At 32.1% G+C, this 27697-nt stretch overlaps 2 protein-coding genes across 2 annotated transcripts in view; one reads left to right on the plus strand and one right to left on the minus strand.

Annotated features, from left to right (window-relative positions):
- LOC113401878 (slit homolog 3 protein) overlaps nucleotides 1-27697 on the minus strand; it is a 92578-nt gene that overhangs the window by 38416 nt on the left and 26465 nt on the right. The gene's annotated exons all lie outside the window — the stretch shown is intronic.
- Nucleotides 202-25834, plus strand: LOC113401877 (lysozyme). Its single transcript, XM_026641953.2, has 4 exons — nucleotides 202-344; nucleotides 5623-5711; nucleotides 24168-24231; nucleotides 25605-25834. The coding sequence occupies exons 1-4, from the start codon at nucleotides 206-208 to the stop codon at nucleotides 25736-25738; spliced, it is 426 nt and encodes a 141-aa protein (XP_026497738.1). The 5' UTR covers nucleotides 202-205; the 3' UTR covers nucleotides 25739-25834.

Genomic DNA, 27697 nt, shown 5'->3' on the forward strand with positions numbered 1-27697 from the left:
AAAAAATTTAGTCGATTTGAATTAATATTCTAAACATCTGTGGTTCTTTTAACTGCATGAGATCGAAACATCAAAGTGTTAGCATTTTTGAGGATCCAAAATTGAACTATCGAAGCAATCGTAATATCGAAGGTATCATTTTATGTTTTATCCAATCATTTTTTTAATACTTTTTATGTTATATTAGAACACCGGAATAATCACAATGCGACGCCAACTAGTGCTGTTCTGGCTTGCTGTGTCCTTAGTGACGAACACAGAAGGCCATGCAAGAACATTCACACGCTGTCAACTCTCCAGAGAACTCCTCCGGTACAACTTTCCACGTGCTTTGATATCAAATTGTAAGTATTTATTGGCTTAGCTTAACAAGATTATGCAATTGGAATACTAAGTTTCCGAATAGTTATATTATCATTTTAGTCCACTTGCTAATGCGATTGACTAAACTATATATTTATGTTGTGCGGTACGGTTAAGGAATTGTACTAAAATAGCAGATAAACTCTTTATTCTTTAGACTGTAGAGTAAATAAAATTAAGACAGAAATCTGGTGTATCTGCATTTGAATAGCTCTTAAGACCAATCCAAAACTGTGGAATACTTTGCCTGAGCCTGTATTTCCCGATAGGTACAACCTTGGTATCTTGAAATATTATTAACAAGTATCTTCTAGACAAGCGTGTTACATTGTACAACGTGTCGATTCTTCATCAGGCTAGACAACGGTCAAACGCTAGCGTATTAAGGATAAAAAATTAATGTAAGCAACATAATTTTCATAAAAATAACTCTAGAGTTAATTTCGTGCAATTTATTTAAATAAATATAGTCACGTATATAATCACAGTATTTTAAACATCTGAATTATAAAACGAAACCAAAATACCTTATCAAGAATGTCTCACCGCTACTAAATTTAATCAAAAGGAAAATAGCGTTGGAAAAAGTATCCAATTTTCTTTAACAAATCCGGAGACAGAGAAATGGATGAGAACAGACGTTTCAGGTAAAAGTAACAGTGCAGTTAAACTGAAATGGAGCCTGACCATCTAACCACGAATTGCAAAATTTTAAGAGGATTTAATTTTCATTAGAACTTATGGTCCATGAAGATGGAGCTAAAAAAACTTCAACGAGATAATGTTATTCGAATTAATACGTGTGAAATAAAAAGAAAACGATTTTAGAATTGACCAATTCTTACACTAATATTTGTAATACCATTCGAAATAATCAAAATCAAATACGTTTTTTATATAGGATCTTACGAGTACTTTTGGTAATTTCCAGTGGTGATATAAAACAAACGTACCGTAATGGAATGTAAATTCTACCGATCAGAACCGACATAGAACACAGTAGGTATTATTTTTAGGGTTCCGTACCAAAATGGTAAAAAGGTATTACTCCGCTGTCCGTTCGTCCATGCGTCCGTCTGTCACCAGGCTGTATCTCATGAATTGTGATAGCTAGACACTGATTATGTTTTTCAATTGCCGCTACAGCAACAAATACTAAAAAACAGAATAAATTTAATATTTAAGCAGGCTCCCAAACAACATACATGTTTTTTTTGCCATTTTTATAGATAATGGTACGAATCCCTACGTGCGCGAGTCCTACTCGCACTTAGCCGGTTTTATATAAATCATATACAATTAAATTTATTTATCTCCTCCATAAAAAATCGACGAATACCACCTCCCAATTATCGTCTATATAACTTTCTACATTTATTGTAAATTTTACGTAATTTTTTTTATATCACAGAAAGTATTTTAGCTTGATTGTAGAGTGAATTGAGTAAGCAAATACTTGTACAATGTCTATCATTCAAGCCAGTGAGTTAACCTAGCAAAGACTATCCCAGAGGTGCTGACAACGCAAGCTGTGAGATGGATGCATTAGCGAACACAGGACTAATCAGCAAAGTACCGCTCAGTTCTCTCGAGGCATATGATATATGTTGAATTACAACTAGGCTTTGACTTGGGAGCTTTGGTATAAAGAGCTTAGTGTCTTGTACAAAAGTCGTTATGTTTGTATACATGAATGCATTGACGTTACGTGACGTTATTTTTAATGAAGAGTAATTTTATTGAAACTTCAAACGAAAACAAGAAACAATGACACCGATATTATTATACAGTTTCTGTTGAGGCAAAATGCAGATGGAAATTATGAATGTATTTAGTACTATAATTACCGTTAATTGGCTCTCGAAACATCACAAACTCGGCTAGAACCACGTGACCTGTTTTGGTTTTAATTTACAGGATATAAAGCGCGTCCTGACTTCATACGGGAAAAAAATCATAAAGATATCCAAAATATGCCGCCTTAAATTTGAAATATCAAGAGTCCATTTTTACAGACCTTATAAAATGAAGCTGTGTTCCAGATTTCAGCTTTCGAGATTTCGATTTTTTTCCTGTGCGTTGATCTCTTCATCTAAGTTTACCAACTATCCCTTCGTTTTATCATTTAACAAAATTGTATTCATAAATATTTAATAAAAAAATAAAAAATGATTTCACGGTAGACAGATAAGCCACGGCAATACATTCGCAGCATTCACACCAACCAGTATAATTAGGGATTTAATTATAACTGAATTACAATTATAATGGGACTCTACATCTTATTAAATAAGATTGGATAGATTATTATACATATACTTATAAAGATAGTTCATATAACTAATTCGAATATTTTTTCTAATTCTATTACACATTGAATCAATAACCTCATTGCTGGAAATCGGGTTTATATGTAGTAGAGCATATTTCCAGTTGATCATGAATCTCTTCTGTCATATATTAGTATGCGTATGCTTGAATCTGAGGGTAGCAATAGAACTCACACTATAGAAGCTCTAATTACACACTTGCATTTGGATAATGGAGCACGTCAACGTGCATTGAACTGACAACACTAGGCTTACAAAAGCTAAAATGTATACTCTTTGATCTTATATAGCATGTTTAAGAACTACCAGTAATATATATTGTAGGTATCAGTTATCGAACAAGAATTAATTAGTGATATGCCTACTCTTGTTCTGAAGCTCTCGAACTTAAAGCGATTGAAAGCAACTTCGCCTGTTATATTACTCATCGCTGAGTATCCGAAACTTCGATTTGACTTCATCTTTATGTACAGGATGTACGTGGATTATCATTGGATATCGATTTTATTAAGACATGTCGAAATGAAGATCAGAACTTTGTGTTAATTACATTAATCTGCTTTCAATTTCATGTTTTGTTTAATTTAAATAAGTTTTTTCATGTATAGTAGATAGAATCTATAAGAGCAATATTAAATTATTCGTTTACGAATGGTTTTGATACAATTAAGAGATACAATTTTAAAAAATCCGAGCTAGTGAGAGGCGGACTCGCGCACTGAGGGTTCCGCACCACCAGACAGATAAACAACATATACTGGGGAGCAACAAATTTAAACTTTTCTTATTAATTATTGCATAAAATTTCATGTTTCTAGTGTGAACGGGATTGTGGAAAATGACACAGGAAAATCAATATTTAATTTATTTTACAAATAGCGTATTACGGATCGTATTATGAGCTCTCCGTATAAGGGAACGTGTAGTAACTAATCTATTTTATTTCTATATAATTATCAATAATCTCAGCTCTAAAAGCATAAACATTATACTGTACCAATTATACTAGTAACTAACAGTTTAATATTTACCACTGGAATATTGGTACCGTTGGAAAGGGTAGGGCCTCTTGAAGAACATCAAGCGTTGACACATTAGTCATTCCTCAGTCAAGAACATAACGATAACGCGGAACCGCGGCAGCTGTAATCTAGAAAATGGCGCATTTATTCGTCATTCAAAATTACAGCTTTACGACGCTTGCAAAAAAACATATTTTATGACTTCTTACGCCATCTCATTACCTTCAACGTCGAATGGAAGGTTGGCTCGTTTGTCGTTGAGGAAATCGGAGTAACGACTTAAAGGGAAAATGCTGCTAATAATCTCGCAAACATTGTATGCACTTCTAATCTAGACATAACATAACATAATCAGCCTGTAAATTTCCCACTGCTGGGCTAAGGCCTCCTCTCCCGTTGAGGAGAAGGTATGGAGCATATTCCACCACGCTGCTCCAATGGGGGTTGGTGGAATACACATGTGGCAGAATTTCGTTGAAATTAGACACATGCAGGTTTCCTCACGATGTTTTCCTTCACCGCCGAGCACGAGATGAATTATAAACACAAATTAAGCACATGAAAATTCAGTGGTGCCTGCCTGGGTTTGAACCCGAAATCATCGGTTAAGATGCACGCGTTCTAACCACTGGGCCATCTCGGCTCGGCTAATCTAGACATTATTAGTTAATTTAAACTTATATACGTTTAATCTTTATTGTTTTATGTTCATTTATTTTACATATTTCGTATAATTCATATTTTTTTCTATGAAATAGGTAGGCGGACTGGCAAATGGGCCATCTGATGGTAAGTAGTCATCGCCCATAGACATTTTCTTACGGCCCAATTTTAACCTTACATCTCCAATGCGCTATCAACATTTGGAACTAAGTAGTTAGTCCCTCGTGGCTGCAGTTACACTGGCGCACTGGTCCTTCAAATCTGAACAGAACCATACATTGCTTAGTATATGCCATAGAAATAGTACTTATATGCTACTTAGTGATAGAATATATGATAAGTGATACTTACCCAGACAGGCTTACACAAAGCCCTACAACCAAATGAATACGAAATGAACAGTATCAATGTATATACAGTTCATCATTGCCATTGTACCTTGATTTTGAAGTATTGTCTAATCGATTTATGCAATCTGTTATACTTTAGATATCAATGAACAGAATAAATCCAACAGCAAACGTCGCTTTTGATTTAAGGCCGTATCAATTTGAATTAATTCGAATTAACCCAGTGTCCCTTTACAGTGTCAATTAAACCAGAGCGCTAACAATTTTAAACTTAAATGAAAGAGCCTCTCGAAATGTTTTGTCATTTGAATCATGCAAATTGGAGATCTCTAAGTTCACCGTGAATGCTTATTAAGGTCGGCAATTCATTCGGTTTCCGCGACTTAATGTTATTATAAGAATTACTTATTTTAAAGTCGACGAATTTAATTTTTGTTTCAAATTGACGAGTTTACTTAGATGATTTTCGAGAAGCATTTGTCTTTTAAAAAGTTTAAAATTGTAATCATATTTAATTTTATTACGAATTATTTTGTCGGCTCATCTCAGATATATTCTTTTCAAATCGGTAGTAGATTTTTGACGACCAACATTTGTATGGTTTCTTAAATAAGGACTTTGAATTATATGATATATTTTTACAAAAGTTGTGCTCAAGTTGAGCCTTGCAAGCGGTTTGCAATTGTCATTTTCAAAACATTGTCAAAACAACTTACCACAACGTACTAAAAAATTAACTAATATAAACTAATTAACTTAAAACAACGTACCACTGTTTCGGAATATAAATTTTGTCAAAAAATATACCAATAATTACATTATATGTATCAAAAATTTTAATCCACAAATTAAATTATATAAAAACAACTGATATGATAAAAAATCCGTTCCCAGGGGTATGTCTGATCGAGCACGCCAGCGGAAGAACAACAGAAAAAGTTACCAACCACAACAATTCTTACACCAGCTTCGGATTATTCCAAGTAAGTATATATTTTTTCTTTACTTGAGCAACCCCGTCTGGATAAGTAACACCCGCTCATCATTCTACTGCCAAAAGGGAAATCTAGCAATGTCTATCTAAGGGCGGTAGTGACGCCCAGTCTGCCTACTTATTTTTAATTAAAAAAAAAAAACATAGTAAAACAAGGAGACTCAAAAGTATACCAATACTGTAATATTTAAAATAACTCGGGACTCATAACAAATCATATAATGATTATAACATTTAAAGTACACGCATCAAAATAATCTAATCACCGTAAGTCAATATTTCACAAGTGAGATACGAATTAACTCCTCATAGAATAGAACTACGGATCTAGTAATCTGACCGACGAGATCTTTTATATATAAAAATGGATAAATATTTAAGTACGACCTCAACGCTATTGGACTAATTTTCAAAGTAAATGTCTAATATGTGTAATTTTCCATGGAAAACACTACTCTGTCATTCACAAGCAGGTTCCTTTAAGCTGTTAAACAATGATAAAATTGAACATACATTATATTCATAGTTACTCTACAGTCATCAATTTACAATCCTGAAATATAGATTGCGCATCTGTCTATCTATCGTCATGTATAAAAACCTCCATGCGATTTGATTTTTATACTTATTAACACACATTAAGCGCTTTTAATAAGGTGTTTAAGCTTCTGGCGACACAATGAAATATATATGATAAATAAATGCTGGTTACTAGTATAATAATAACAGAACACTTGTTCTAATATAGAAATATTTTAAGCAACAAATTTATAACTCGCTTCAAATATGTCGGTAAATATAAGTGAAATGTCACTTTACAAAATATAGCGAGCTCCCAAAGGCACTAATTATTCAGCCAACGTAATACATATAAAATATCGTGTTCCGATATATCTTATTACCTACGTGATTTAATTATGAAACGATCAACAATTTTCGGAACGTTACATTTTTGGTTTTTATTCCATTTAATAAATTTAAATTAATATTAAATGGAATACAAAAGATTAATTAATGAGATTTAATCTTGGTAATAAATTTTATATTATTCACTCTTCTTGTTAAGATTTTTTTTCGCATTATTTTTGCCCAGCATAACTAAGTATAGTAGCAGTAGGTCAAATATTATTTTATTAATCGTCAAAGAGGTCAAATGTTGAGGCGATGGTTTCAAGATTATCCACTACGCTGCTCTAACGTGGGTTGCAGCACAATCATACGACACGTGTCGATTCCTCACAATGTTTTCCTTCATCTCCGAGCACGGCATGAATAAATAAAAAATTAAGCACATCAAAACTCAGTGCCATTTCGTAGTCGAACAAGCTTCAAGCAGGTTTTATATTTATCTGTAAACAGACAATGTTTCTTTTATCACTGAAACTATATATTATAGCTAGTATTTATGTGTCAGTTCAGAAAACAATTTTCAACAAAAAAATCAATCACAACCAAACATTGTAAAGTTTGATGGCACATCGTTTTCACAACTAGTAACACTCTATCGACGTAGCACCGCGGAGTAATCGACAAGAGGCAATCGAGTTAACAACTTTTTGAAAACGTTATCCAGACTAGCCTACTACATTCAACTCACATACTACTACAAAAAATAATGTATGTATACTAATATTGTAAATGCAAAAAATGACTCTGTCCGTTTGTTACTCTTTAACGGCCTTTAATAGATCTTGAACCCCAAGGGCATATGCTTTCTTAGCGTTTTGGCGGGAAAGTGTGACGGGGATTTGGTTATACGATAGGAATGGCGGGAAGCTGGATCGAGTGGATGATTGGAAGTTAGTATAAAATAATACTGTCGTTGAATAAAGTTAGATCGATTACGCTTCTTAGATGTATATTTTATAGTAACTGTTAAATAATAATTAGGAAATTATTAAATAGTGAAACTTTAATTAATTTGTACGAAATCGTTTTTTGGGTTTCCGCTAGTTCCATGTCTTATTTCTATTTATTTTTTATGCCTTATACCAGACGACCAACCTATTTAAAATGATCTACTTTAGATGCAGCTAGATTATTAAATAATAATGTTTCTAATTGCGTTATTGATTTTTCATTTGAAACAGTTACTGCGATAGATATAATAAAATTATTTAAAACCCTCAATATTAAAAAAACCAATGACATATGGGGCCTTTCGGTAAAATTTATTAATAACATTTGTTTTACCACTTTATAAAACTGGAAACAAAAGCAGTCCCATTACAGGCCTATTTCAATACCCATCTTTAAGTAAAATATTCGATTTTTTTTTTTAAATCAACTTCTCGTCCATTTCAATTATTTTAAAATTACAAATATTTTAAATTTGATAGTTGGCAAATGTTATGTTATATGTGTATGTGTCTATAAAGTATTAGAGGCACTCAAACATACATAAAACAGATTATACCAAGTCAAATTATAGCAACTAATACATTATTAACACATACGTTTAAATATAGCAACGTGAAGTATCCTAATTAAGAGTGATTTATGCAATAAACTGGTGTGCATTAATTGAGTTTTCACATTTAACGGGCTTCTGCCTAACGCTAGTTATAAGCGCATTTTAATTAAAAGTCTTTTTAGCTCTGCTAGAATGCTGTATGTAAAAGATATTTTAAAATATATTCTTTATGTTACAAGACGTGATTAACGACGACGTTTTAAAAGATGATCCTGTGTTCAAACTAAATGTATACACGGTACATATATCAAATTACATTTTTTTCAATTTTTGTCTGTCTGTCTGTTTGTTCCGACTAATCTCTGAAACGGCTGGATCGATTTTAACGGAACTTTCACTGGCAGAAAGCTGATGTAATAAGGAGTAACTTAGGATACAACAATAACTTTTTTTATTATATTCAAACATGCACGAATGCACGGGCACATCTAGTTAAATATATAGTGTGTTCGATATTAACGTTTGTTTTTCCTTCAGCGGTATTCTGTAAGTAATAACATCGTCGTGTAACTCGTTGGTCTAATAGCTAGATAATATTATATGGATACAGAACCCGAGGTCCTTACTGGATTCAAACTCCAGGTCTGTCGATAAAAAGTTATTGAGTTTTTCTGAGGAAAAATGTCACAGAAGTAGTCTGGTAATTTGAAGTGTGTTCACTCGTGCAACGGAAAACACGTTAAGCCGTAGGTGCTGCGCCTGAATGCCTGTTGGTCTTCCCGGTCGTGTCTTATATGCCGTCATATTGAAGCGCAAGCATCAATGGCTCAAAGGTTTGAAAGCCACCTTGCACGATAAAAAGTCGCTGGTGTCTTCCGCACTCCTAGCAGAAGCTTTAAGCTTAATTAAAGTGGTCAACGATAGGAATATTAGTAATTTCCTAAAAATGCCCCATTTTATTCTCCTACTTTAGTCATTAAAAAAAAAATCGAAAGAATATTGATTCAAAATTGATTTCTTTCAAAACAAATCAATATAAAATATATACAAAAATCAAATCTATTTTACTCTGAAAAAGGTCCGTGAAACCAATGAAAACTTTTCATGCGATACGAACTAAGTCAATTAGTTTTTATATTGAATAAATACTACATAAGGTAACTATGTATGTACACACATGATACATTTTATTTTCGATTTGCTTTCGATAGGTCGAATTAAAATCGAATTCCGCTTCACAAAACATAAACAATATTAAATGTACTAAGAAACTTCATCGTGTTATATAAGGTGGTATAATATTTCTAAGAAATAAACTTATAAAGTTTTGCAATATAGCGTATTTCTGTACAAAAATCAGTCCACAAGAAATCGTAGAGAAAAGTCGTCTTACTTAAATGGACAAAATTTTATTAAAGAATGTTTCTTAAAACTTATATTTGAGTAATAAATTTAGCTTGCGATTCTTTGACTTCAAACAAATAAATCAAGCGAAAATTAAAAACAAAAGAAGTTATAAATTGTAAACATAAAATTTTCTATTAAACAAATAATATTTCATTCCTTAAAAAAACACATATATTTTATTTATAAATTATAATCAGAAAATTGCTACTGGCTGAATAATTCAATTCCCCGATCAAAAAATCGATCACTATCTACAATTCGATTTTCAAACATCGGAATAGTAATCGAGTTAATTGTCAAATTGACTTGAAGATGGAGGATACAGCAATCTATGATATTACAAACTTTGCATTAGAAAATTAATATCGTAAAAAATATTTTATGATTATTAGACTAACGGTGAAGTAACACTATTATTATAAATTACAAAATTTAATTATTTAAAGTTTATCATTAAATCCCAATCAACGGACTTTATTCAAATTCGGAAACGTTGATAAAATCGATTTACAGTGATGCGCAATTTTCATGCTAGTAGGAATGTGTCAAATCACTAGAAAGTAGTAAATTATCTATGAAAAATCTTATTGATTTTGATTAATTAGTATAATAGATACTAATTAATGTGGTGGATTAGTAGTTAAATAAAGACTTAATAGTGAATAATATAACCGTGTATTCTTTAAATGTTACAATTATAATGACCAGTGCCGCTTATCACTTTTTGTCATTTCACGATAATGTTCTGAGGTGGTTTCGAGTTTTCTCTCACAGACTAGCTCCACTGAAATCGCTAATGTTGCGAAAAGAGTAAGCTTTAAAAAACGAAAGAACCAAGCGGAGTAGGTGATCATTTTCACAAAGAAACGACTTAGTATATGTACAGCAAATAAAAGATCATATTACACGTGGAAGTTCTAAATAACATTTTATATTTTAAGGGAGAAAGGACACAGATTATTTCGTAGAGCAAAACAATAATGAAAACAAAACAAAAATAGTAAACTTGACAGATGTCTTTTAAATAACAGTGCTGCTATCACAAAAAAAAATATTATCTGTATTCTTTTAATCTAATTATTCGTAAAATATTATTCGCGTTGGTAAATTCTGACTCGTTCCGGGAACTGGCAGAACTGGGATAGTATAATATGTTGGACATGTGTCATTAGTATATCTAAATCAAAACAATAGCACATCCTACATTTAATTTTCATAGATAATTTGAATATAATTATATGCTTTCCCACATAATATTTCTGTAGTCACTGTTTTGTTTGATATCGCACAAGTACTCGCCTACAATTAAATTTCGTACTCGTAATTGACTTTTGTTTTTGTTCTCATAAAAACATGATACCTACAGCTCGTTACAATACCAGGAAAAGTTACGATGAATCTTTATTCATTCATACATAAATTGCCATCTTTGGTCGATAGATAAAAATAATAAAGATATTCATTATGGTTTCGTAAAAATTTGCGTTTTTAATATCGACAAAGTTGTCATCAGAAATTTGGAAGTGTTATTAAAATGGTAAGTAATGAAGTGTAATAGGGATTTTTTATAAATGAATATATTTTAATCATATAGTATTTGTAGTGCATAGAAAAGCAATGCTATTTGAAAATTACATACTACTAATATTATAAACGCTATAATCATTATAAAGCATCGTTACTGAACTTACGGATTTAGATAAAATTTGGAATACAAATGACATAACACAGACTGAAACCCTCGCACACAAACGTAGCCGCGGACTGAAACTAGTAAAATATATTAATGTAGGTTCATTTAGCTATACACCTTCTACGTTTGGAATAGGCTGTATACTTTCTAAGTAATTATGAATTTAAAGAAATTCAGGATATTTTATCCTGAATTTGTTTTTATCCTGATAATGATGATGTGCTCCTGACCTATTAAGGTCACAGCGACTAATCACAAAGAAGAATAACCAACTTCGCAGAATATTATATTATAGGGCACAAGTGTGTGCGCAAACACAGGTGGACACTATATTCTCTCTTTCTCATAACCCGATGGCACGGCAATACTGATACGACCGGAAAGAGTCACTTTACATGCTTTCAGAGCCACAGGAGTGTACTTTCAAACTCCGAGCCATTAAATTTTCGACAGAAAACCTTAATAACGTTTTACTTTATTGAACTGGGATTTAAACTCAATACCTTGGACTCTAGAGCCTTATATACAGTGTCCGGCTACGGACTAGCGATATTCTAGATAATAATAAAACAACTATTTTAATATACAAATACAGCATAAATTTGGGGGTCCAACCCATCTCCACGCTAAATGGCAGCCATTTTGATTTTTTTAATGAATGTGTGTACAAAAAACATCAACATCTGTACAAGTTTGAGTATCACTGTGATAAAAATAGCCTTATTCGACGGGTAATAGTACTGTCAGTCATTTATATTATAAAAGAATGCGTTTACTATATAGATAAACTATATAGAAAAACAATATGACATTGTATAGCAACTAGAACAACGAGCTTTAAATAACTTAATTTAAGTTTCTGTCAGATATACAATACATGGGGTATTCGATCTTTGGCAATATCTAGTTTCCTCTAGCTACACTGTAAATATTATATTTAGATTGATGTATGTCTTCAAATCCAATTAAACGTACGAGATGTTACTAGGAACAAGGATTTCCTCCTTGAAAGCATTTGTCCGATTTCAATGATAACACTTAAAGTTACAACTTCTAATTAATTTTACGTGACTTATCTTATTTTTTTTATTTAAGCCAATAGTAAACAGAGTAAGTCCAACTTCCCTATTATTTCAATAGCTTGCAACATTATTCATACGTAGTTGTGTTGTTAATTACTTGCCACATATAAAAAAGTTAATTGTATCGTGACTTCGACATAACAAAAATTTGAATTAATCTTTCACTCTGATTATTTTTAATCAAAATCATAAAATTATCGTTACTAAAATTTACTTTAAATTACGCAAAGTGAAACATCTATTACCCAATAAACTTATTTAGCTGAATCTGTCAAATATGATAATTGCCGGTAAGTCTAAATACCAACAAACAATTTGGCAATGTAATCCAGTATTTCATATTTGATCATCAGCAATGATTGATTTTGTTATTACGAATTACACTATCACACAAATAACGTCACAGTTTCACGCAGTCATATTAAAACGTCATTACCATATTGCGCGTTATGCCTCGTTTGTGTATTATTCTAAACTTGAACAAAAATAACCCACACATTATGACCAAACTAGCTCATTCGATTTTTGAACACAAGTGTGTGCACTTACACAAATACACTCTTCACATCCTAACTCTTATTTGAGACAACGGAGAAGACGTCAGGCAAAGCAGACACGGGAATGTGATACTGTTCCAATCGAGCTGCTTTCTTGGCGGGATCTTAGGATTTAGGATCCGAAAGAACAAAAAGCCGTTGGTTACACTTATCTCTCTCTTGTAGAATTGCCGTCTCATTGAACCATTTGAGTATCTCCCAGGAAGGTGACAAGCTTGAAGTCCAGCGAAGCTCTGCTGGTGTTCAATAAAAATATAAAACGCCAAAATGTATAAAAGTATGAAGAATTAAAAAAAAGCACGGGCAGCTGTGAGCCCGTGAATGTTGTAAATTAAATTAAAAAAAAAAAGAACCATTTGTGTAAGAGAAGAGATAAAATCTCTCAATTTATATATAATATTCACTATTGTCGATTGATTGTCATTTGAAACATGTTTTATGTTATAAATAGGATTTAATGTAGAATATTTAAAAACTGTTAAAAACCAGACCAATTTGCTGGACTAAATTTAAATCTAATATTTAAAATCCATGACAAATAATGCGTACTAAATACTAGATAAAAGACTGCAAAATATTTAACCTACGACTAGGCAGTCATTTGTATTATTAATTTATAATGGTCTCTTGTAAATTAATCCATACGTTATACAAGAAATGTTATCGTTTTAATAAAAATAAAATAACGACGAAATTCCGTTCAGAACACAAATTAAACTAATAATAATAATAGAAAATTCTAGAAATAAATGTATGGATTTATCAAAAGCTAGTGGATGTTATTAAATTTGAGATACAGTCGACAGTATTTCAAATATCAACAACACTGCTATTCGCTATGACAATCTTATTTACTAATACTGTTACGATGTTTCTGGAACATTCAAAGCAAATGCTGAATGCAGACGTCCTGATTAGTTTATGCTCTGTATCCTGTACCGATGCTGAAGTAAATATTAGAGTTTAATTTATTTAGTGTTTGTTCATTTAAGACCGAGAACAATGTTAAAAAAAAACGATGAAAAAAAATTATTTGATAGAATTTTGCCTTAAAGAATAAAGACACAACTGTTATCTATCAAAACTTATAATTATATTATAAGCACTAAAGCTGTACTGATACTTGTAGCCGGGGAACGTGAACAAGCCATATGATGGATGCTACATGCGTTGAAATATATCCAGTATTTTGTTAGAAAATCAATGTTAAATATCGAAGCCGGAGCGAGAAATGTTGAAGTGAAACGGCGCAATTAATACTCTATAATTCTAATATATTTGTGCCATTAATATTTGAAACATTTGGTCTTTGGACTAAAAATGCAAAAACATTTCTAATAGAACACTCCACTCCACTGGCAATAGACGCACTGGCTCATTTTTGCCCAGAAAATCCAAACGATTCAATGCTACTCACAACTTTGAGTGTATTTTTAATTATTTTATTTTGGTTAATTTTATTACTCATATAAATGCAAATAATTCTTCTATAAATAAATAGATAGGTATACTAAACTACATCAACTATCTTCCAAACCTGTGTAAATGCAGCATCGGTTCGGGCTTTTCGTGAAATATTCGCATAATTTTGCACTAATCACTCCGGAATGTGATGGCGCTTAACAAATGGCGCTCACTCGCTAGATTACAAGTATTGATTCATCACTGGCCATTCAAAATTTAATTCCGAATATATATCAGTCAGCGTGCTAAGCTGCAAGCAAGCTTTATTTATGAACGTCTAACGGTAGCTAAAACTGGTTGCGAACACAGCCAAGTAATAAAGGTAGTATAAGAAATATATTACTATTTTTAAAATAATAAAATTTAATAAATTTACTGCACACAAGTTTACTGTGTATATATATATGTATTACAAAATTTACCCTAAAACATCAGTGAAAAATCGGTTGTTAGCTTCCAGGAATATCTTCCGTATGTATTTCTATATTTAGAACCAAAATATAAAATATTTCGGAATTCGGAACTTCCAATGAACTTGACGTAATTCAAATTGAGTTTTCATTTCCTTAATTTGATTATAATTTATTTCCTGCACAATGCTGAATAAAATCATCGTTTGGAAACATACATGTTTCGAATTATGTACATTCTGTGATTCTAATGTCAAATATCTTTGTAACGAGGAAAGCCTGGAGTTCATCACCATCCGAGTTATAGCTTCACTTTAGAAATCAAAATGTCGTGGCAAGGCAAAATTATGAAAGATTGCTTGAAATATGTTTTCAATCTTTAGTGACGTATTTCTACTTTGACGTATTACTACTAGTAAAAATAAGTGACTTCATGATTTATATTAAAGAAACAGCAAATGAGAATTATAATAATATACGATTGTATACGGAGTACAGAGAACCGGGAATTTTGGATCACCGGTTAACAGTTGATTTCGATTAGTTAATAATGATGATTATGAAGAAGAATTGACTCGTTCGGTTTTTTTTGGTCCTATTGAAGTATTCCGAAACTCGGAACTCGATACTCACTGCGGAACACAAGCGTGAAATGTCAAAATTTGATATGCGAAATACAACTGCTATATTTATAAAAAATATTGTATACACGTATCACTGAACATCGCCAGACAGCATGCGTAGATTTGTGTAGGAAAGGGGAAGCAGGAATTAGAGAGAATAATTCCTTAGAGCACTCACCGTGATACAGTCGATAGAAAACGCTCAGCGCCGCTATATCTCGACGCAAGACTCACCGTTTGTCAATATATCACAAGTGAGATACAAAGTTAATTCTTACAGAATCACATGCTTAGTAATATACGTGTCTATATTATTCTCAGTTTGAGTTTAACAAAATTTGACACTATTTTGCAAATGACGATAAAATTTAGCACATATGTTTTTTTAAGAGGGCTTTTTTAAGAAAGTATCCTCTTCGCTAAACTAGCTAACTCGCTGTAAGATAGCACTGCAGCAATTTCCACATCATTCAAACAAGCGTTATGACACTTGGTTTTTATATGTGTACTGAACGTACGAACGTACAACGTATTTGAGTGTTCTAACGACATTTTTCAAATATCATTTGCTATAAATATTTGAGGTATATATCATTAAAAAAATTAAATTAAACTAAATAAACTATTCAAATATTACACTACTAATATTGAATAGCGAAACAGAGTTTATCTGTTAATTCTAAATAGAATCGTCGACAATTTCTAGTTCAACCTGTCCCACTGTGACCGCATTCGAGTAATAAAATAGATATAACAATCAGAACATCTAACTAATACACGTCCTGTACCGACAGCACAAACTATCACGAACAAATGAAATCTCCTGACGGGTCTGTTATATCAATTAGGTAGTCAGGCTTATAAATGGGATCACTTACCGTGTTACCACTTATAGACATTGACACTGTCAGTGATTTTAAATTAATAATTTTAACTATCGACAACCTCCATGGTCCCGGGTTCGATTCCCGGCCAAGTCGACGTAGAAAAAGTTAATTAGTTTTCTATGTTGTTTTGGGTCTGGGTGTTTGTGGTACCGTCGTTACTTCTGATTTTCCATAACACAAGTGCTTTAGCTACTTACATTGGGATCAGAGTAATGTATGTGATGTTGTCCAATATTTATTATTTATTCATTTATAACTATGGCCAAAGAACCACCTTTAGAAAGTATGATTTTATATCCCTTGCGCCTGTTGTTACACTGGTTCACTCACATTTTCTAAATTCCATTATTGGTTCCAAACAAATCTTAACGTTCATGGAAAATAAAAACTGGCAATATTTTAAAATTAATACAAAATCAAACACAATTGCTCTTTGCATAGTAGTTAATTAGTAAAAGAGATAAACAAATCGGTTCATTTTTATTTGTAATATAATCAGTATTAAGTATTAACAATAATTTAATTCCGTTTATTAATAAAATGTAATATAATTTTGCTGACGGTACACAAACGGATGAAACGCATTATGGCCAGATTTGCCAGTGTTAATTTAGATGGAAGTGGGCCAGTGCAGCGACCTTAGATGCGGGACCAAAGGGTTCCATTGTATAACATCTCTGAATTCTATTGGAATAACTGAAATATTAGAATAGATTTAATGAAATAGCAGATTTTATAGAATTATTTTATTTATTAATTGAAACTAGCTATTAATTTTATACAGTCAGTGATCGAAGTTCGACCACAATTGAAAAATTGAGGAAAACCCGTGAATACATGTTTAGATATTGTTTCTTCACCTATTTTCGTTTTTTATTGAGAACGAAACATTAAAACACATTAATAGGTATCTATTGGTAGATATGGTACACCAAAACCCCGTTACGACACCCTCAACTTGAGACATGGCGATTTTTTGCTTCTCCGCAAGAACCACACAGTCCAAAATAGTTATTTTGTATATATCTTTATCTATAAATAATATAGAACAAAGTTGCAATCTATCTCTATCTGTCTCCACTAAATTCTATTTAAACAATCAACGGATTTTGATGCAGTTTTCACCAATAGAAACAACTTTAAACGAGTACAGTAGGTTTAATTATATAATTTGTAAATATTTTCCACAAAATGTTTAAAAAGTATGTATATGACAGCAAATTAAAAAAATATATATTGATATTGATTAAAATTCTCTTTTAAACTACAACATTCAAATGAATACTTTAAAAAAAATCGTTCGCTGAGAAAAGGGCGTTCGGAAACGGGCGTTCGGAAACGGGCTGCAACAATAAAAATTAGAGCTTGACAGTTTAAATTACTCAAATTTGAATATATCATTATATGACGAATTTTGATCTATATATTAAAATTACGACTCAGACCCATTGATATATTATTTATATTTATAATTTTGACATACTAATAAATATGTAATCTTACTAAAAGCAATTCTAATTTTCTTCGTGTGCGTTCCGGGTTTGTTCGCTAGATGTTAATAATCTGAAAAGTTAATTTCCTAATACACGCTGAGTAGAGATAATTCATTTCTTTACGAAGACAAAATAATAGTAGACAAATCAAACGTATAATAATCATGGAAATAGTATTCTAGAAAAACATATCAAAGTGACTTGCCTATTAATCTTTACTAATATTATAAATACGAAAGTAATTCATAGCCAAACCACTGAACCGAAACTAAAATTTGATTTGATATGAAGCAAGATTGAACTTAAAGAAAACACTTCAAGAAAACCTGACGACTAACCCCTCAAACGCGAACAAAATATATAAATATGGATGCGAGTTGCCGAAGAAAGACCACAGAGGCGTGCATTTGGAGAGGCCTATGTTCAGCAGTGGACGAATGCGGGCTGATGATGATGATGATGAAAATATGTATTACAGTTTTAAATAAAGTAAAATACATTATTTAAAAAAAAAGTAACAAGCCTGTTAATATCTAACTGCTGGGCCAAATACGTATATCATATTTCTGAGAATGTTTGGGGCTTATTCAACCACGCTGCTCTAACACGGGCTAGCGTTAAATACGTGGCAGACTTTATATAGTAATAACTATATACTGTTGCTAGCCCGATTTCGAAAATGTAGACATCCTTAACGTTTAGCCACTGAGCTGTATTGGTCGTATGGGTATTTCTAAGAAATGAAAAAATATTAAAGCGACAAAGTAATAAATATCATTGTTAAAAATATAGAGTTCACGTAAATTAAGTGGATGAATTGTGACCGAGTGAAGTCGTAACGAGATTCCCACCGATCAATTCTCCACCATTCGTCTATGTTAGTCACTAAAAGTTTAAGTAGTGTTGTGGAAATATCACCGATTATAATAATTGTTTTATTTTTTTATTTTAATAAATATTAGTTTATAATCTGGCTCAATATAAAGAACGAGTAATCCGACATCAAATAAAAATATTTAAAGAGATATTTTAAAAATGTTACCAAGAGCACCTACGAGTTTAGCCTACTAGTTGTCAGCCCTGCTGTACGGCTAAAGTTCATTCAAGTTGAAATTTTCATAAACCATTTCTTAGTGAGCGTCTATAACGCGAAAGGAGTACCTAACTAGGCCAAATTTCAAGTCAATCGGAATTACACACATACATTACAACATAATATAATAACATCTTCTGTAGTTAATATTATTTGAACTAAATTTATTCCAATATCATGCACATAGATGGGTCCACTATATATTATGAAAACTAACTCTATGGATAGTAAAATTGGAGTCGATACTTTTTTATCGATGAAATTCTTCCATCACTATCGCCAGATAAACCCGCATCGATATAGGGAACAGACACGTACTTACGTTTTCAATCACCAAGGAAATCTCAATTGCGGTGTCTGCAAAGAGGCGGAATATTCGTACTATCTATATATTTATTTCCGATTGCTTATAAATAAAAGAATTTTATATGTCTGTACGAAAAATATTATAAAATGTAGTGTTACTTAAATCTATGATATTTTAATAAAACTCGGCCATTCTTCATTTCTATTTTTTAATTTTTTAATTTTTTTTTTTATTTAACATTTAATTGCCAGACGTATTTTATTAATACAGCTTAATATTAGATTAAATTCTAAAAATATAACAAAATTTTAATATGAATAATCTTTGCAATTAGGTAATGCAATATATATTATATATTAAACCAACAAATAAAATATATGTAATGTCTAAAGTAAAACCTGGCGTATAAGAAGTTCAATACTCTCTTACTAAATACGTTCTCTGTGCAAATCGAAGCGATTGAAATCAGTCTGGGCGGTCGGTAAATAACATCTAGCGTCCTAATACTTTCCGAGATTGCTAATCCGACGTCTCCCGTTCTTATGTTTACAGTCGAAATGGAACCTAGGATTATGTTATTGGATGATTTAAGGATGCATTTTGGTATTGATGTAAATATTAAAATGGGAATATTTATATCGAAGTAGAAATCTGTTTTTGAGATGATAGCACAATGGTACGAACATGTGAATCTTAACCGATGTTTAGAGTTTCAAACCCAGGCTTTTGAATGAAACGGGTTTTTTAATTGGTGGCCCAACCACCAATTTATTCTAGCCCGTCTGAGTAGATCCACCCACTCATCAGATATTCTACCGCCAAACCGCAGAAGCAGTTGCTAGCTAGTGTATAATGTTTCGGTTTGAAGAGTGAGTGAGCCAGTGTAACTACAGGAAAAAGGGACATAATATCTTAGTTCCCAAGGTTTGTGGCGCATTGGCGATGTAAGGAATGGTGACCATTTACCATCAGGTCCATATGCTAGTCCGCCTATTTGTACCATAAAAAAAATATAACACTTATTTTTCCAACGTTGTTAGTAAAATTATAATAAATACAATAAGTTTTTTTTGTTTAAAAAATATTCTGAAACGTGATCCCAGGACCGCCTAACGGATCCAGTCTAATCCATAAATACACTCAAAACTGTTCCAGTATATAAAATGAATTATATAAGCAATGATTTAATTAGTTACTTCAATGCAATGTATATTCGATAGCCCATTGGCCTGATGTCCAACCGGCTGTAAAGCACAAAAACGCCGTTTAAAATCGTCTACGGTTTAAATTAACGACATAATAATGATATATTTTTATCACAATAACGCAACTCAATCAAGAGTACAACTAACACGGGATAATGGATAATTCCGCCCACAGCGCCATCAACGGCCAAATAAATAAGCGAATTAATTAAAAACATGTTTGCTGACTACATACAAAATGCAGTGCGGTGTGTTCTGAAATTTGCATTTTTATAACGCCCCTAATGGATAAATGCGCATCGGATAGTTTTTTGACGGGAATAAAATATAATGGCTCCTTTTTTTAATTTTATTCGTGAATAGTTTTGCCGGTTTTTTGTACAAATTTTATTCTACGATTTTTTTTAACTTACTATCACATACATTTAAACAAAGAAATTAAAAATATATTATTATGAAATTGAAATAATCGTTGTTGCGTTTAATGAAAAGGTGTCGTAGGGCGTGATTGGAATGAAGTTCCTTTTTTATAGAAAACATCTTTTAAATATACACAGCATACACAATATACACAAGGAAATAAATTAACAATGCGTAAAAGTGATTAAATTAAAAGAAATAATTTAAAAAAATAATTTAATTTATATATATGATACGTTAGGAAAGTAAATAATATATAAATATCTGGTTTCCGCCCAAGTCTTCGCCTGTGAGGCAGTGAAGACGTAAAAGAACAAACAAACAAATAAACAATTTTTTTTTCGCATTAATAAAATTATAAGTTCGGATGATCTCCTTAGATACCACACACACCATAAACGCAAATTTTGTCGTGAAGGTCTAAATGTCGCCCTTATTTAACCTACTTGCATCTCACGTTCGCCAAGTGTCTGTCGTGTAACGTAATGAAGAACGTCATTCCCAAACGTTTGAGATTTAATTTTTCATTTCGATATTATAAAGTTAACGTGATACTACAAAACATATGAAAAAAAAGCACCATACTGTTTTTTTTTTTATATGTCAACATTTTTCATTTGTACCTCTTTCCTCTATAATTGTCACAATCATGAAATAATGCAAGCTTGTGCGGTTAAACGATTAATATCGTGGTCGAGAGATTTAATGAGCGATAAACAATTTTTTTTTCATAAAAAATACTTAAAATAATTCAGTAATATTATCATTCAGCGTCAAAGATTATTGGGGAATTTAAGAGCAATAGAAACGGAATATAAAATGTAAACAATATGCAAACCAAACAATAAAACAAGCATCTAATATACATACATATATTCTGACAAATAGTGCAGACGAGGCTTTAATTCCAAAGTCTTCAAAAAATGTAATCTATAATAGAATATACACACCATAATAGTCGGCCATTTGTAGATCCAATGGAAAAATTTATCCCTTGTAGCATCAATCTCTTGTCTGACTGTCGAAATATCTTTTACTCCGAATTTACTGGACGAAGTCTGTTGAAAATTATATTTTTATCTAGCCAGGTGAACCGGTCGCGGAGGTTCGTTTACGTAATTTATTCAAATATAACAATTCTTAACTTTAATGTCGATCAGGGTAAAGTAACTTGCGACCATGACCATACTTAGACAATCATCATTTCAAATAATAATAGGTGTCTACATATTAAACGATAAATACTTGAATAACTTATATATGATTTCATTACTTTCAGAACATGTTTTATATCAGTGTATAGTTTTAACGTATTTTTTTTCATGAAACAAAAATAAAAGAAAACAATTTAATTAATAAGCAGACAGATAACAGATCGCTGACAATAAGCTCAACTACGTTCCACACTATATTTTATAAAGAGATTTATGTCGTTCCAGAAATTTCTAATAGTCATCAATATTTTTCTCAAACTCAATCGCAGTCGTCTCCTGAAATGACAGTTCAGATCGTAAGAAGCAGACAGTTTCAATCCGACGACGGAAACAAGGTTCTTGTGTCGAATAAATGTCACTTGATCACAGCGAGGCAAGAGTCGACTCTTCTGTATTTTATAACAATACAATATTTTATTTTATATCTTCAGCAAAATTTGATCTTCATTTCTTTCTAAATAACAATAGACTAAATTGAAGATATATAAAGACTTTGATGGAGTTTTTATTATTGTTAACCAAAAAAAAACATGTTTGAATTTTAAAACATTAAGAAAATATATTTTCAACCTTAAATAACCAAGAAGGGCCAGCAGCTAGAACAGATTAACCTTACCCGAAGATTGCGAATTTAACCCGTCATGCCTCACTAAATCTTCACCTGATTAATTTGTTTTTATAATTCATCTCGTATTTATCGGTGAAGGAAATCATCTTAAAACATATTTTATTGTTTGTTACAATTCTTGAATATGAACATTAGAATTTTGTGTATGTACATTATTAGTATCGTTATTGCCTGAAAGAAGGGGGAGCCTGACAGACTGGCGCCTTAACGCGTTACGTAACGAAGCGGTTTACGCTACCATAAGAAGTTATCACTTGAAAACTGTGCATGTGTCGAATGAATTTCTGCTGAAATCTCTATGTGGATATGATGGAATAATCTCTAGCCTTCACAATAGGAAACCTCCTGTATGCTCAGCTATAGTCCATTCACAAGCGGTCACTTTACTTTACTTTTTACCCGCTGGGTCGTCTACTATTATAGAAAAATGTTCCACCGCAACAGCAAAAAGAAGTCCTGTGATAATTCTTTTTCTTTTTACTGCATCTCAAGAACGGTCCGTCGCCTTCTTAATGCCAGATTTTATTTTATTCCTCGTTTTTTCTTTAAAACTTTTACGTGACAATTCATTTTTAAAAAAATCTATCGTTACATAATATTATTAACATTATAGTCAAACACACTTAATGTATTGATACATTATATTAGCTTTACCTTCAAATGTTTTTTAGAAGGTGATTCATTAAAATATGTTGTCTTCTTCTTTCGAATGTTAAATCAATAATGACAGAAAGAGAAATCAGTGTTTAATTTGAAAAACAAAAAATCACATTTTTCATCAGTAGTAAGGTCTTATGTCATTAGACTTCATATTTTGTTTTGAATCTCTTTAAATATTATTCCATTTTCGTATCAGTAAATAATGATCAATCAATTTGTCAAGTTTTTCTATCATCTATCATAAAGATTTATCACGTTTCTTGCCGAATATAATCGGTCTTAGCGTTTTATATTAACTCAATAATTATTTTCTAATAAGAATTTGTGCTAGTAAAAATGGCTACCATATGAGCAAAATTGTCCAATAGGATAAACCTTCTGGATTTTAGCCGAAAGTCGCAGCTTCGAATCCGTGATAGAATTTCATGAGGTTATTTTTGTGTCATAAGTAATTGAAAGGATATCGTCGTAATAAAAACTGACATTCGAAGGATGCTGATATTTAATAAAAATGTAGGCACGAAAACTCAGTGAACCTTATCCAGATTTAAATCTTCAAGATAAACGAGTTCTAAGCACTGGTCCAAAGCCATTTATGGCATCGGTAAGCGGCTGGGCAAATGGGCCACCTGATGTAAAGTGGTCACCATTGCACATAAAAATTAGCGACGTATGAAATTTTAGCCATTTCTTACACAACTAACGCGCCACCAACTATGGGAAGTGAGATATTACGTGCCTTGTGCAAACTGGTACACAAAACTACTAAGTATTGCTGCTGGGCCGTAGAATATAAGATGAGCGGGTTGAACGTAAACAGACGGACTCGCTTAAAACCCCCGAGTGTATTTTAAATTATATTAAATGTATTATATTTTGTGTTTAACAGATAAACAACAAGGAATGGTGTAAGAAAGGAAGGAAAGGAGGTCACTGCAGCATGAAATGCGAAGGTGCGCTTATCTGATTAATACTTCCAACTAATTATGTTTCACTACGTCACTCGCAACATTCAGATTTCATTTAACCGTGCTCTTCTAGCGTTTAATAAACTTCATTTTATATAATTGAATTTATTAAGGCTGCGTTTCTGTGAGTTTGATACACTGCAATATCTTACTGTGGATTCCATGCATTGTCTCTTAAATACATTTCATTAAGAAAGTATAATATATGTAATAAAGTAAATTAATGTTTTATGGCTCTAGACGTCCCAGTGGTTAGATCGCGTGCATCTTAACTTGTGATTGCGGGTTCAAACCCAGACTAGCACCACTAAATTTTCATGTGCTTAATTTGTGTTTATAATTCATCTCGTGCTCGGCGTTGAAGGAAAACATCGTGAGAAAACCTGCATGTATATTTCAAAGAAATTCTGCCACATGTGTATCCACCAAACCGCATTGGAGCAGCGTGGTATAATATGCTCCAAACCTCCTCAAGGCTGTTACTGTGAATGTTCTATGTGTAACGTATATTCAAGTTGTAGTTTGTAGATATTATATAATCTGTTCTAAATCTCTCGTAGGAACTTAGGAATGAGAACTGAAAGACATACATAGTATAATGAGAAATGATATTACCTATTATTGATACTAAATAATAAGTTATAATCACTTCTATTATGTATTTTATAAATACAACTTCAGCTATTATTAGTAATCACTACATAGTATAAAACAAAGTCGCTTCCCGCTGTCTCATGCTTAGATCTTTAAAAATACGTAACGGATTTCGATAATAGATAGTGATTCAAGAGGAAGGTTTATATGAACGCATGTTTGCGCTTATATTGCAAACGCTGGCTAAACTCCACGAGATATTTTAAAATAATGTACAACAGTATCGTACACCTTAAAAAGGTCTACAAAAAAGTTTACGATGGTGTATGTCTATCTATTAGGGATAACCCACAATAATCATTTTTTATCCTTTTCATTTGACGAGAAATAATAGCTTATTTACGAAGAGATTTTAACGATACAGCATTAATCCTTATCCAATGAAGTACCTTAAATACATTGTGCATTTAATATAAATGATTCTGACCCGTAGCTGACTGAAAAAGTTGTGAACGTTGAATATAAAGACATTCTGCAGTTTATTTAGTATCAGTAATGCATCCGTGAGAAGCCGGGGCGGGTAGCTAATTTTTCATAAAGTGTAGCACATAAATCGACCAATAAAAATACCCATAAGGAGAACTATGGCTATCGGATATTGCTAGTTTTATATAAATAATATTAATTTCTACCAATTCTATTATAGCACTTTTATACGCTTTTTGTATGAATATTAATAAAACGAATTCTTAAATATATTTCAGATCTCCTAAACGAGGATCTAGCTGATGATGTACGCTGTGCCAAGCGTATCTACGACAGAGTTGGATTCAAGGCCTGGCCTGCCTCTTACGCCTATTGCAAAGAGAAAAGCCTCCCTGATCTATCTAGATGTTAAAATATAGATGCATACAGTTGTATTGTTATATCCTTAATAAGTAGTAAAGTTTTGAGGCCACTTGTTAAAGACAAGGTTTGCTATGAATACTGACGTAAACTGACAATGTGTTGAAAAGTCGAGGGTATTGTATGCGAGGGTGTTAACGGTCGTGGGGATAACAGGGCTTCATCATCGCATACACCGTAAAGGCAACTAAAGTTGATTTGCTCGTTCACTGTACCGTGAAAAGCATACGTTTTCTCTACTGCGTCACTTCATTTAAATAAAACCATGCCTTTAATTAGTGGTCTTAAACGTTTAATTCTCAGACGAATTTAATTCACATGATTAATAAAACAGTTTGTTTATTGATTAAATATTGCATTCGCGATTATAATTTCAAAAAAAATCTTTGCATAAACGATTTTTTTATATATAAATTTTCAAATAAATCAAATTATAAGTTTTATATTGAAACGATTAGAAACACATTAAAGGTCTTGCTCAATAAATAATAATAAAATAATTGGTGTTGAGCATCCATATTTGTATAAAATACTTTTTATAAATATGGATTATGTCATAGGTTAAGATTTACTCATATGGTAGCTACTTCATATGTAATATTATTTTAAAACATTAATCATCTGCATACGTCATAGTACAATATACATTTATAATTAAAAAAGTAAAATGTAGATTACATAATGGATGAATTATGTCATTATTCTAGGATAGAATTTCGAATAGCAGGTAATTGTGCAATGTTTAAATAATAACTTTTTATATTTAACCTTCTAATCAACGTATTTAGTTTAAATATAACATTTAGATTCTAGGTCGTAGAAATAAAATAGTACTAATTTACTGAATTTTCTATATTTGTACGGTTCATGTGTTACGAATTGAAATAAAATAAAATAAAATAAGCAATTGTTTGTTATTGTAATATAATATCCATTTAAAAAAATAAATAGACATAATAATTATGATGATCCCCCTGAGCGGTTTCGGTCACGGCATCCATTCTCAAGCAAGACTGCCATTTACGCGGTACGCGCAGTGGCGTAGCTATCGTAGGGCCAGGTGGTACAGTGCATCAGGGACCCGGAGCTCATGGGGGCATCTAGTCTAAGCTTTGAAAAGAGCGGATCAGGTAACTCGCCAGCTCCTGAAGCTAGAAAACCACAACCCTGCTCACTAGATTTTTTTTCATATCTATAATTTTGAAGGGTATAAGTTAAAGAGGGGGTGGAAAGTCCCGATTCTTTTTCTATGCACCAGGACCCTTGCCCACCTAGCTACGCAGATGTGTACGCGGTATGTTACAGTGCAAGAGTTACTAAAACTATCTATTTTACTCTCATAATCCAATAGGACAGTAATTTCAACATAACTGGAAAAAAATCAGGTGCAATATCTACCGCTTAACGTTCTCACCCAGGCGAGGGATTGTCGCGCTTTTAGACTTCAGGCTGCTGTTGAGATTTTACGACGGGAAAACCTAATAACTGTTTATCGGCACGACGTCGGAACCTCGAGATCTGTGTCTAATAACCTACTTAGACCAACGAGGGTACAAATCAGATATAATAATAATACAACAACAACATACATATTAAATTATATAATATATTGTTCACAAAATCACGTAGCGTATATCTTAAGCTTACCGCCTGGCGAAATTTGTTCTGGTGAATTAACTAAGATGCACATTGTAGCTATGACGGAATATGCAGGCGCATTATAAACCACTTTGATATTCTAAGCATTTCGGTTATAGGTAGATTATAAATCGAAACGAATATTATAATTGGAATTTAAATGTTTAACAAGATCTTCAAAACTTTTATATAATATAGTAGGTCCCCCCTGACTACGTTCGGAAAACCCGATCGCAGCGCCACCAATCAAATCTAAGTCGTACAGAGAATCAAAATACACTTCAAAATGTTCCATATTAATAGTTATTAATAA

Source organism: Vanessa tameamea, chromosome 23 (genome assembly GCF_037043105.1).
Source record: "Vanessa tameamea isolate UH-Manoa-2023 chromosome 23, ilVanTame1 primary haplotype, whole genome shotgun sequence".
Lineage (NCBI taxonomy): Eukaryota > Metazoa > Arthropoda > Insecta > Lepidoptera > Nymphalidae > Vanessa > Vanessa tameamea.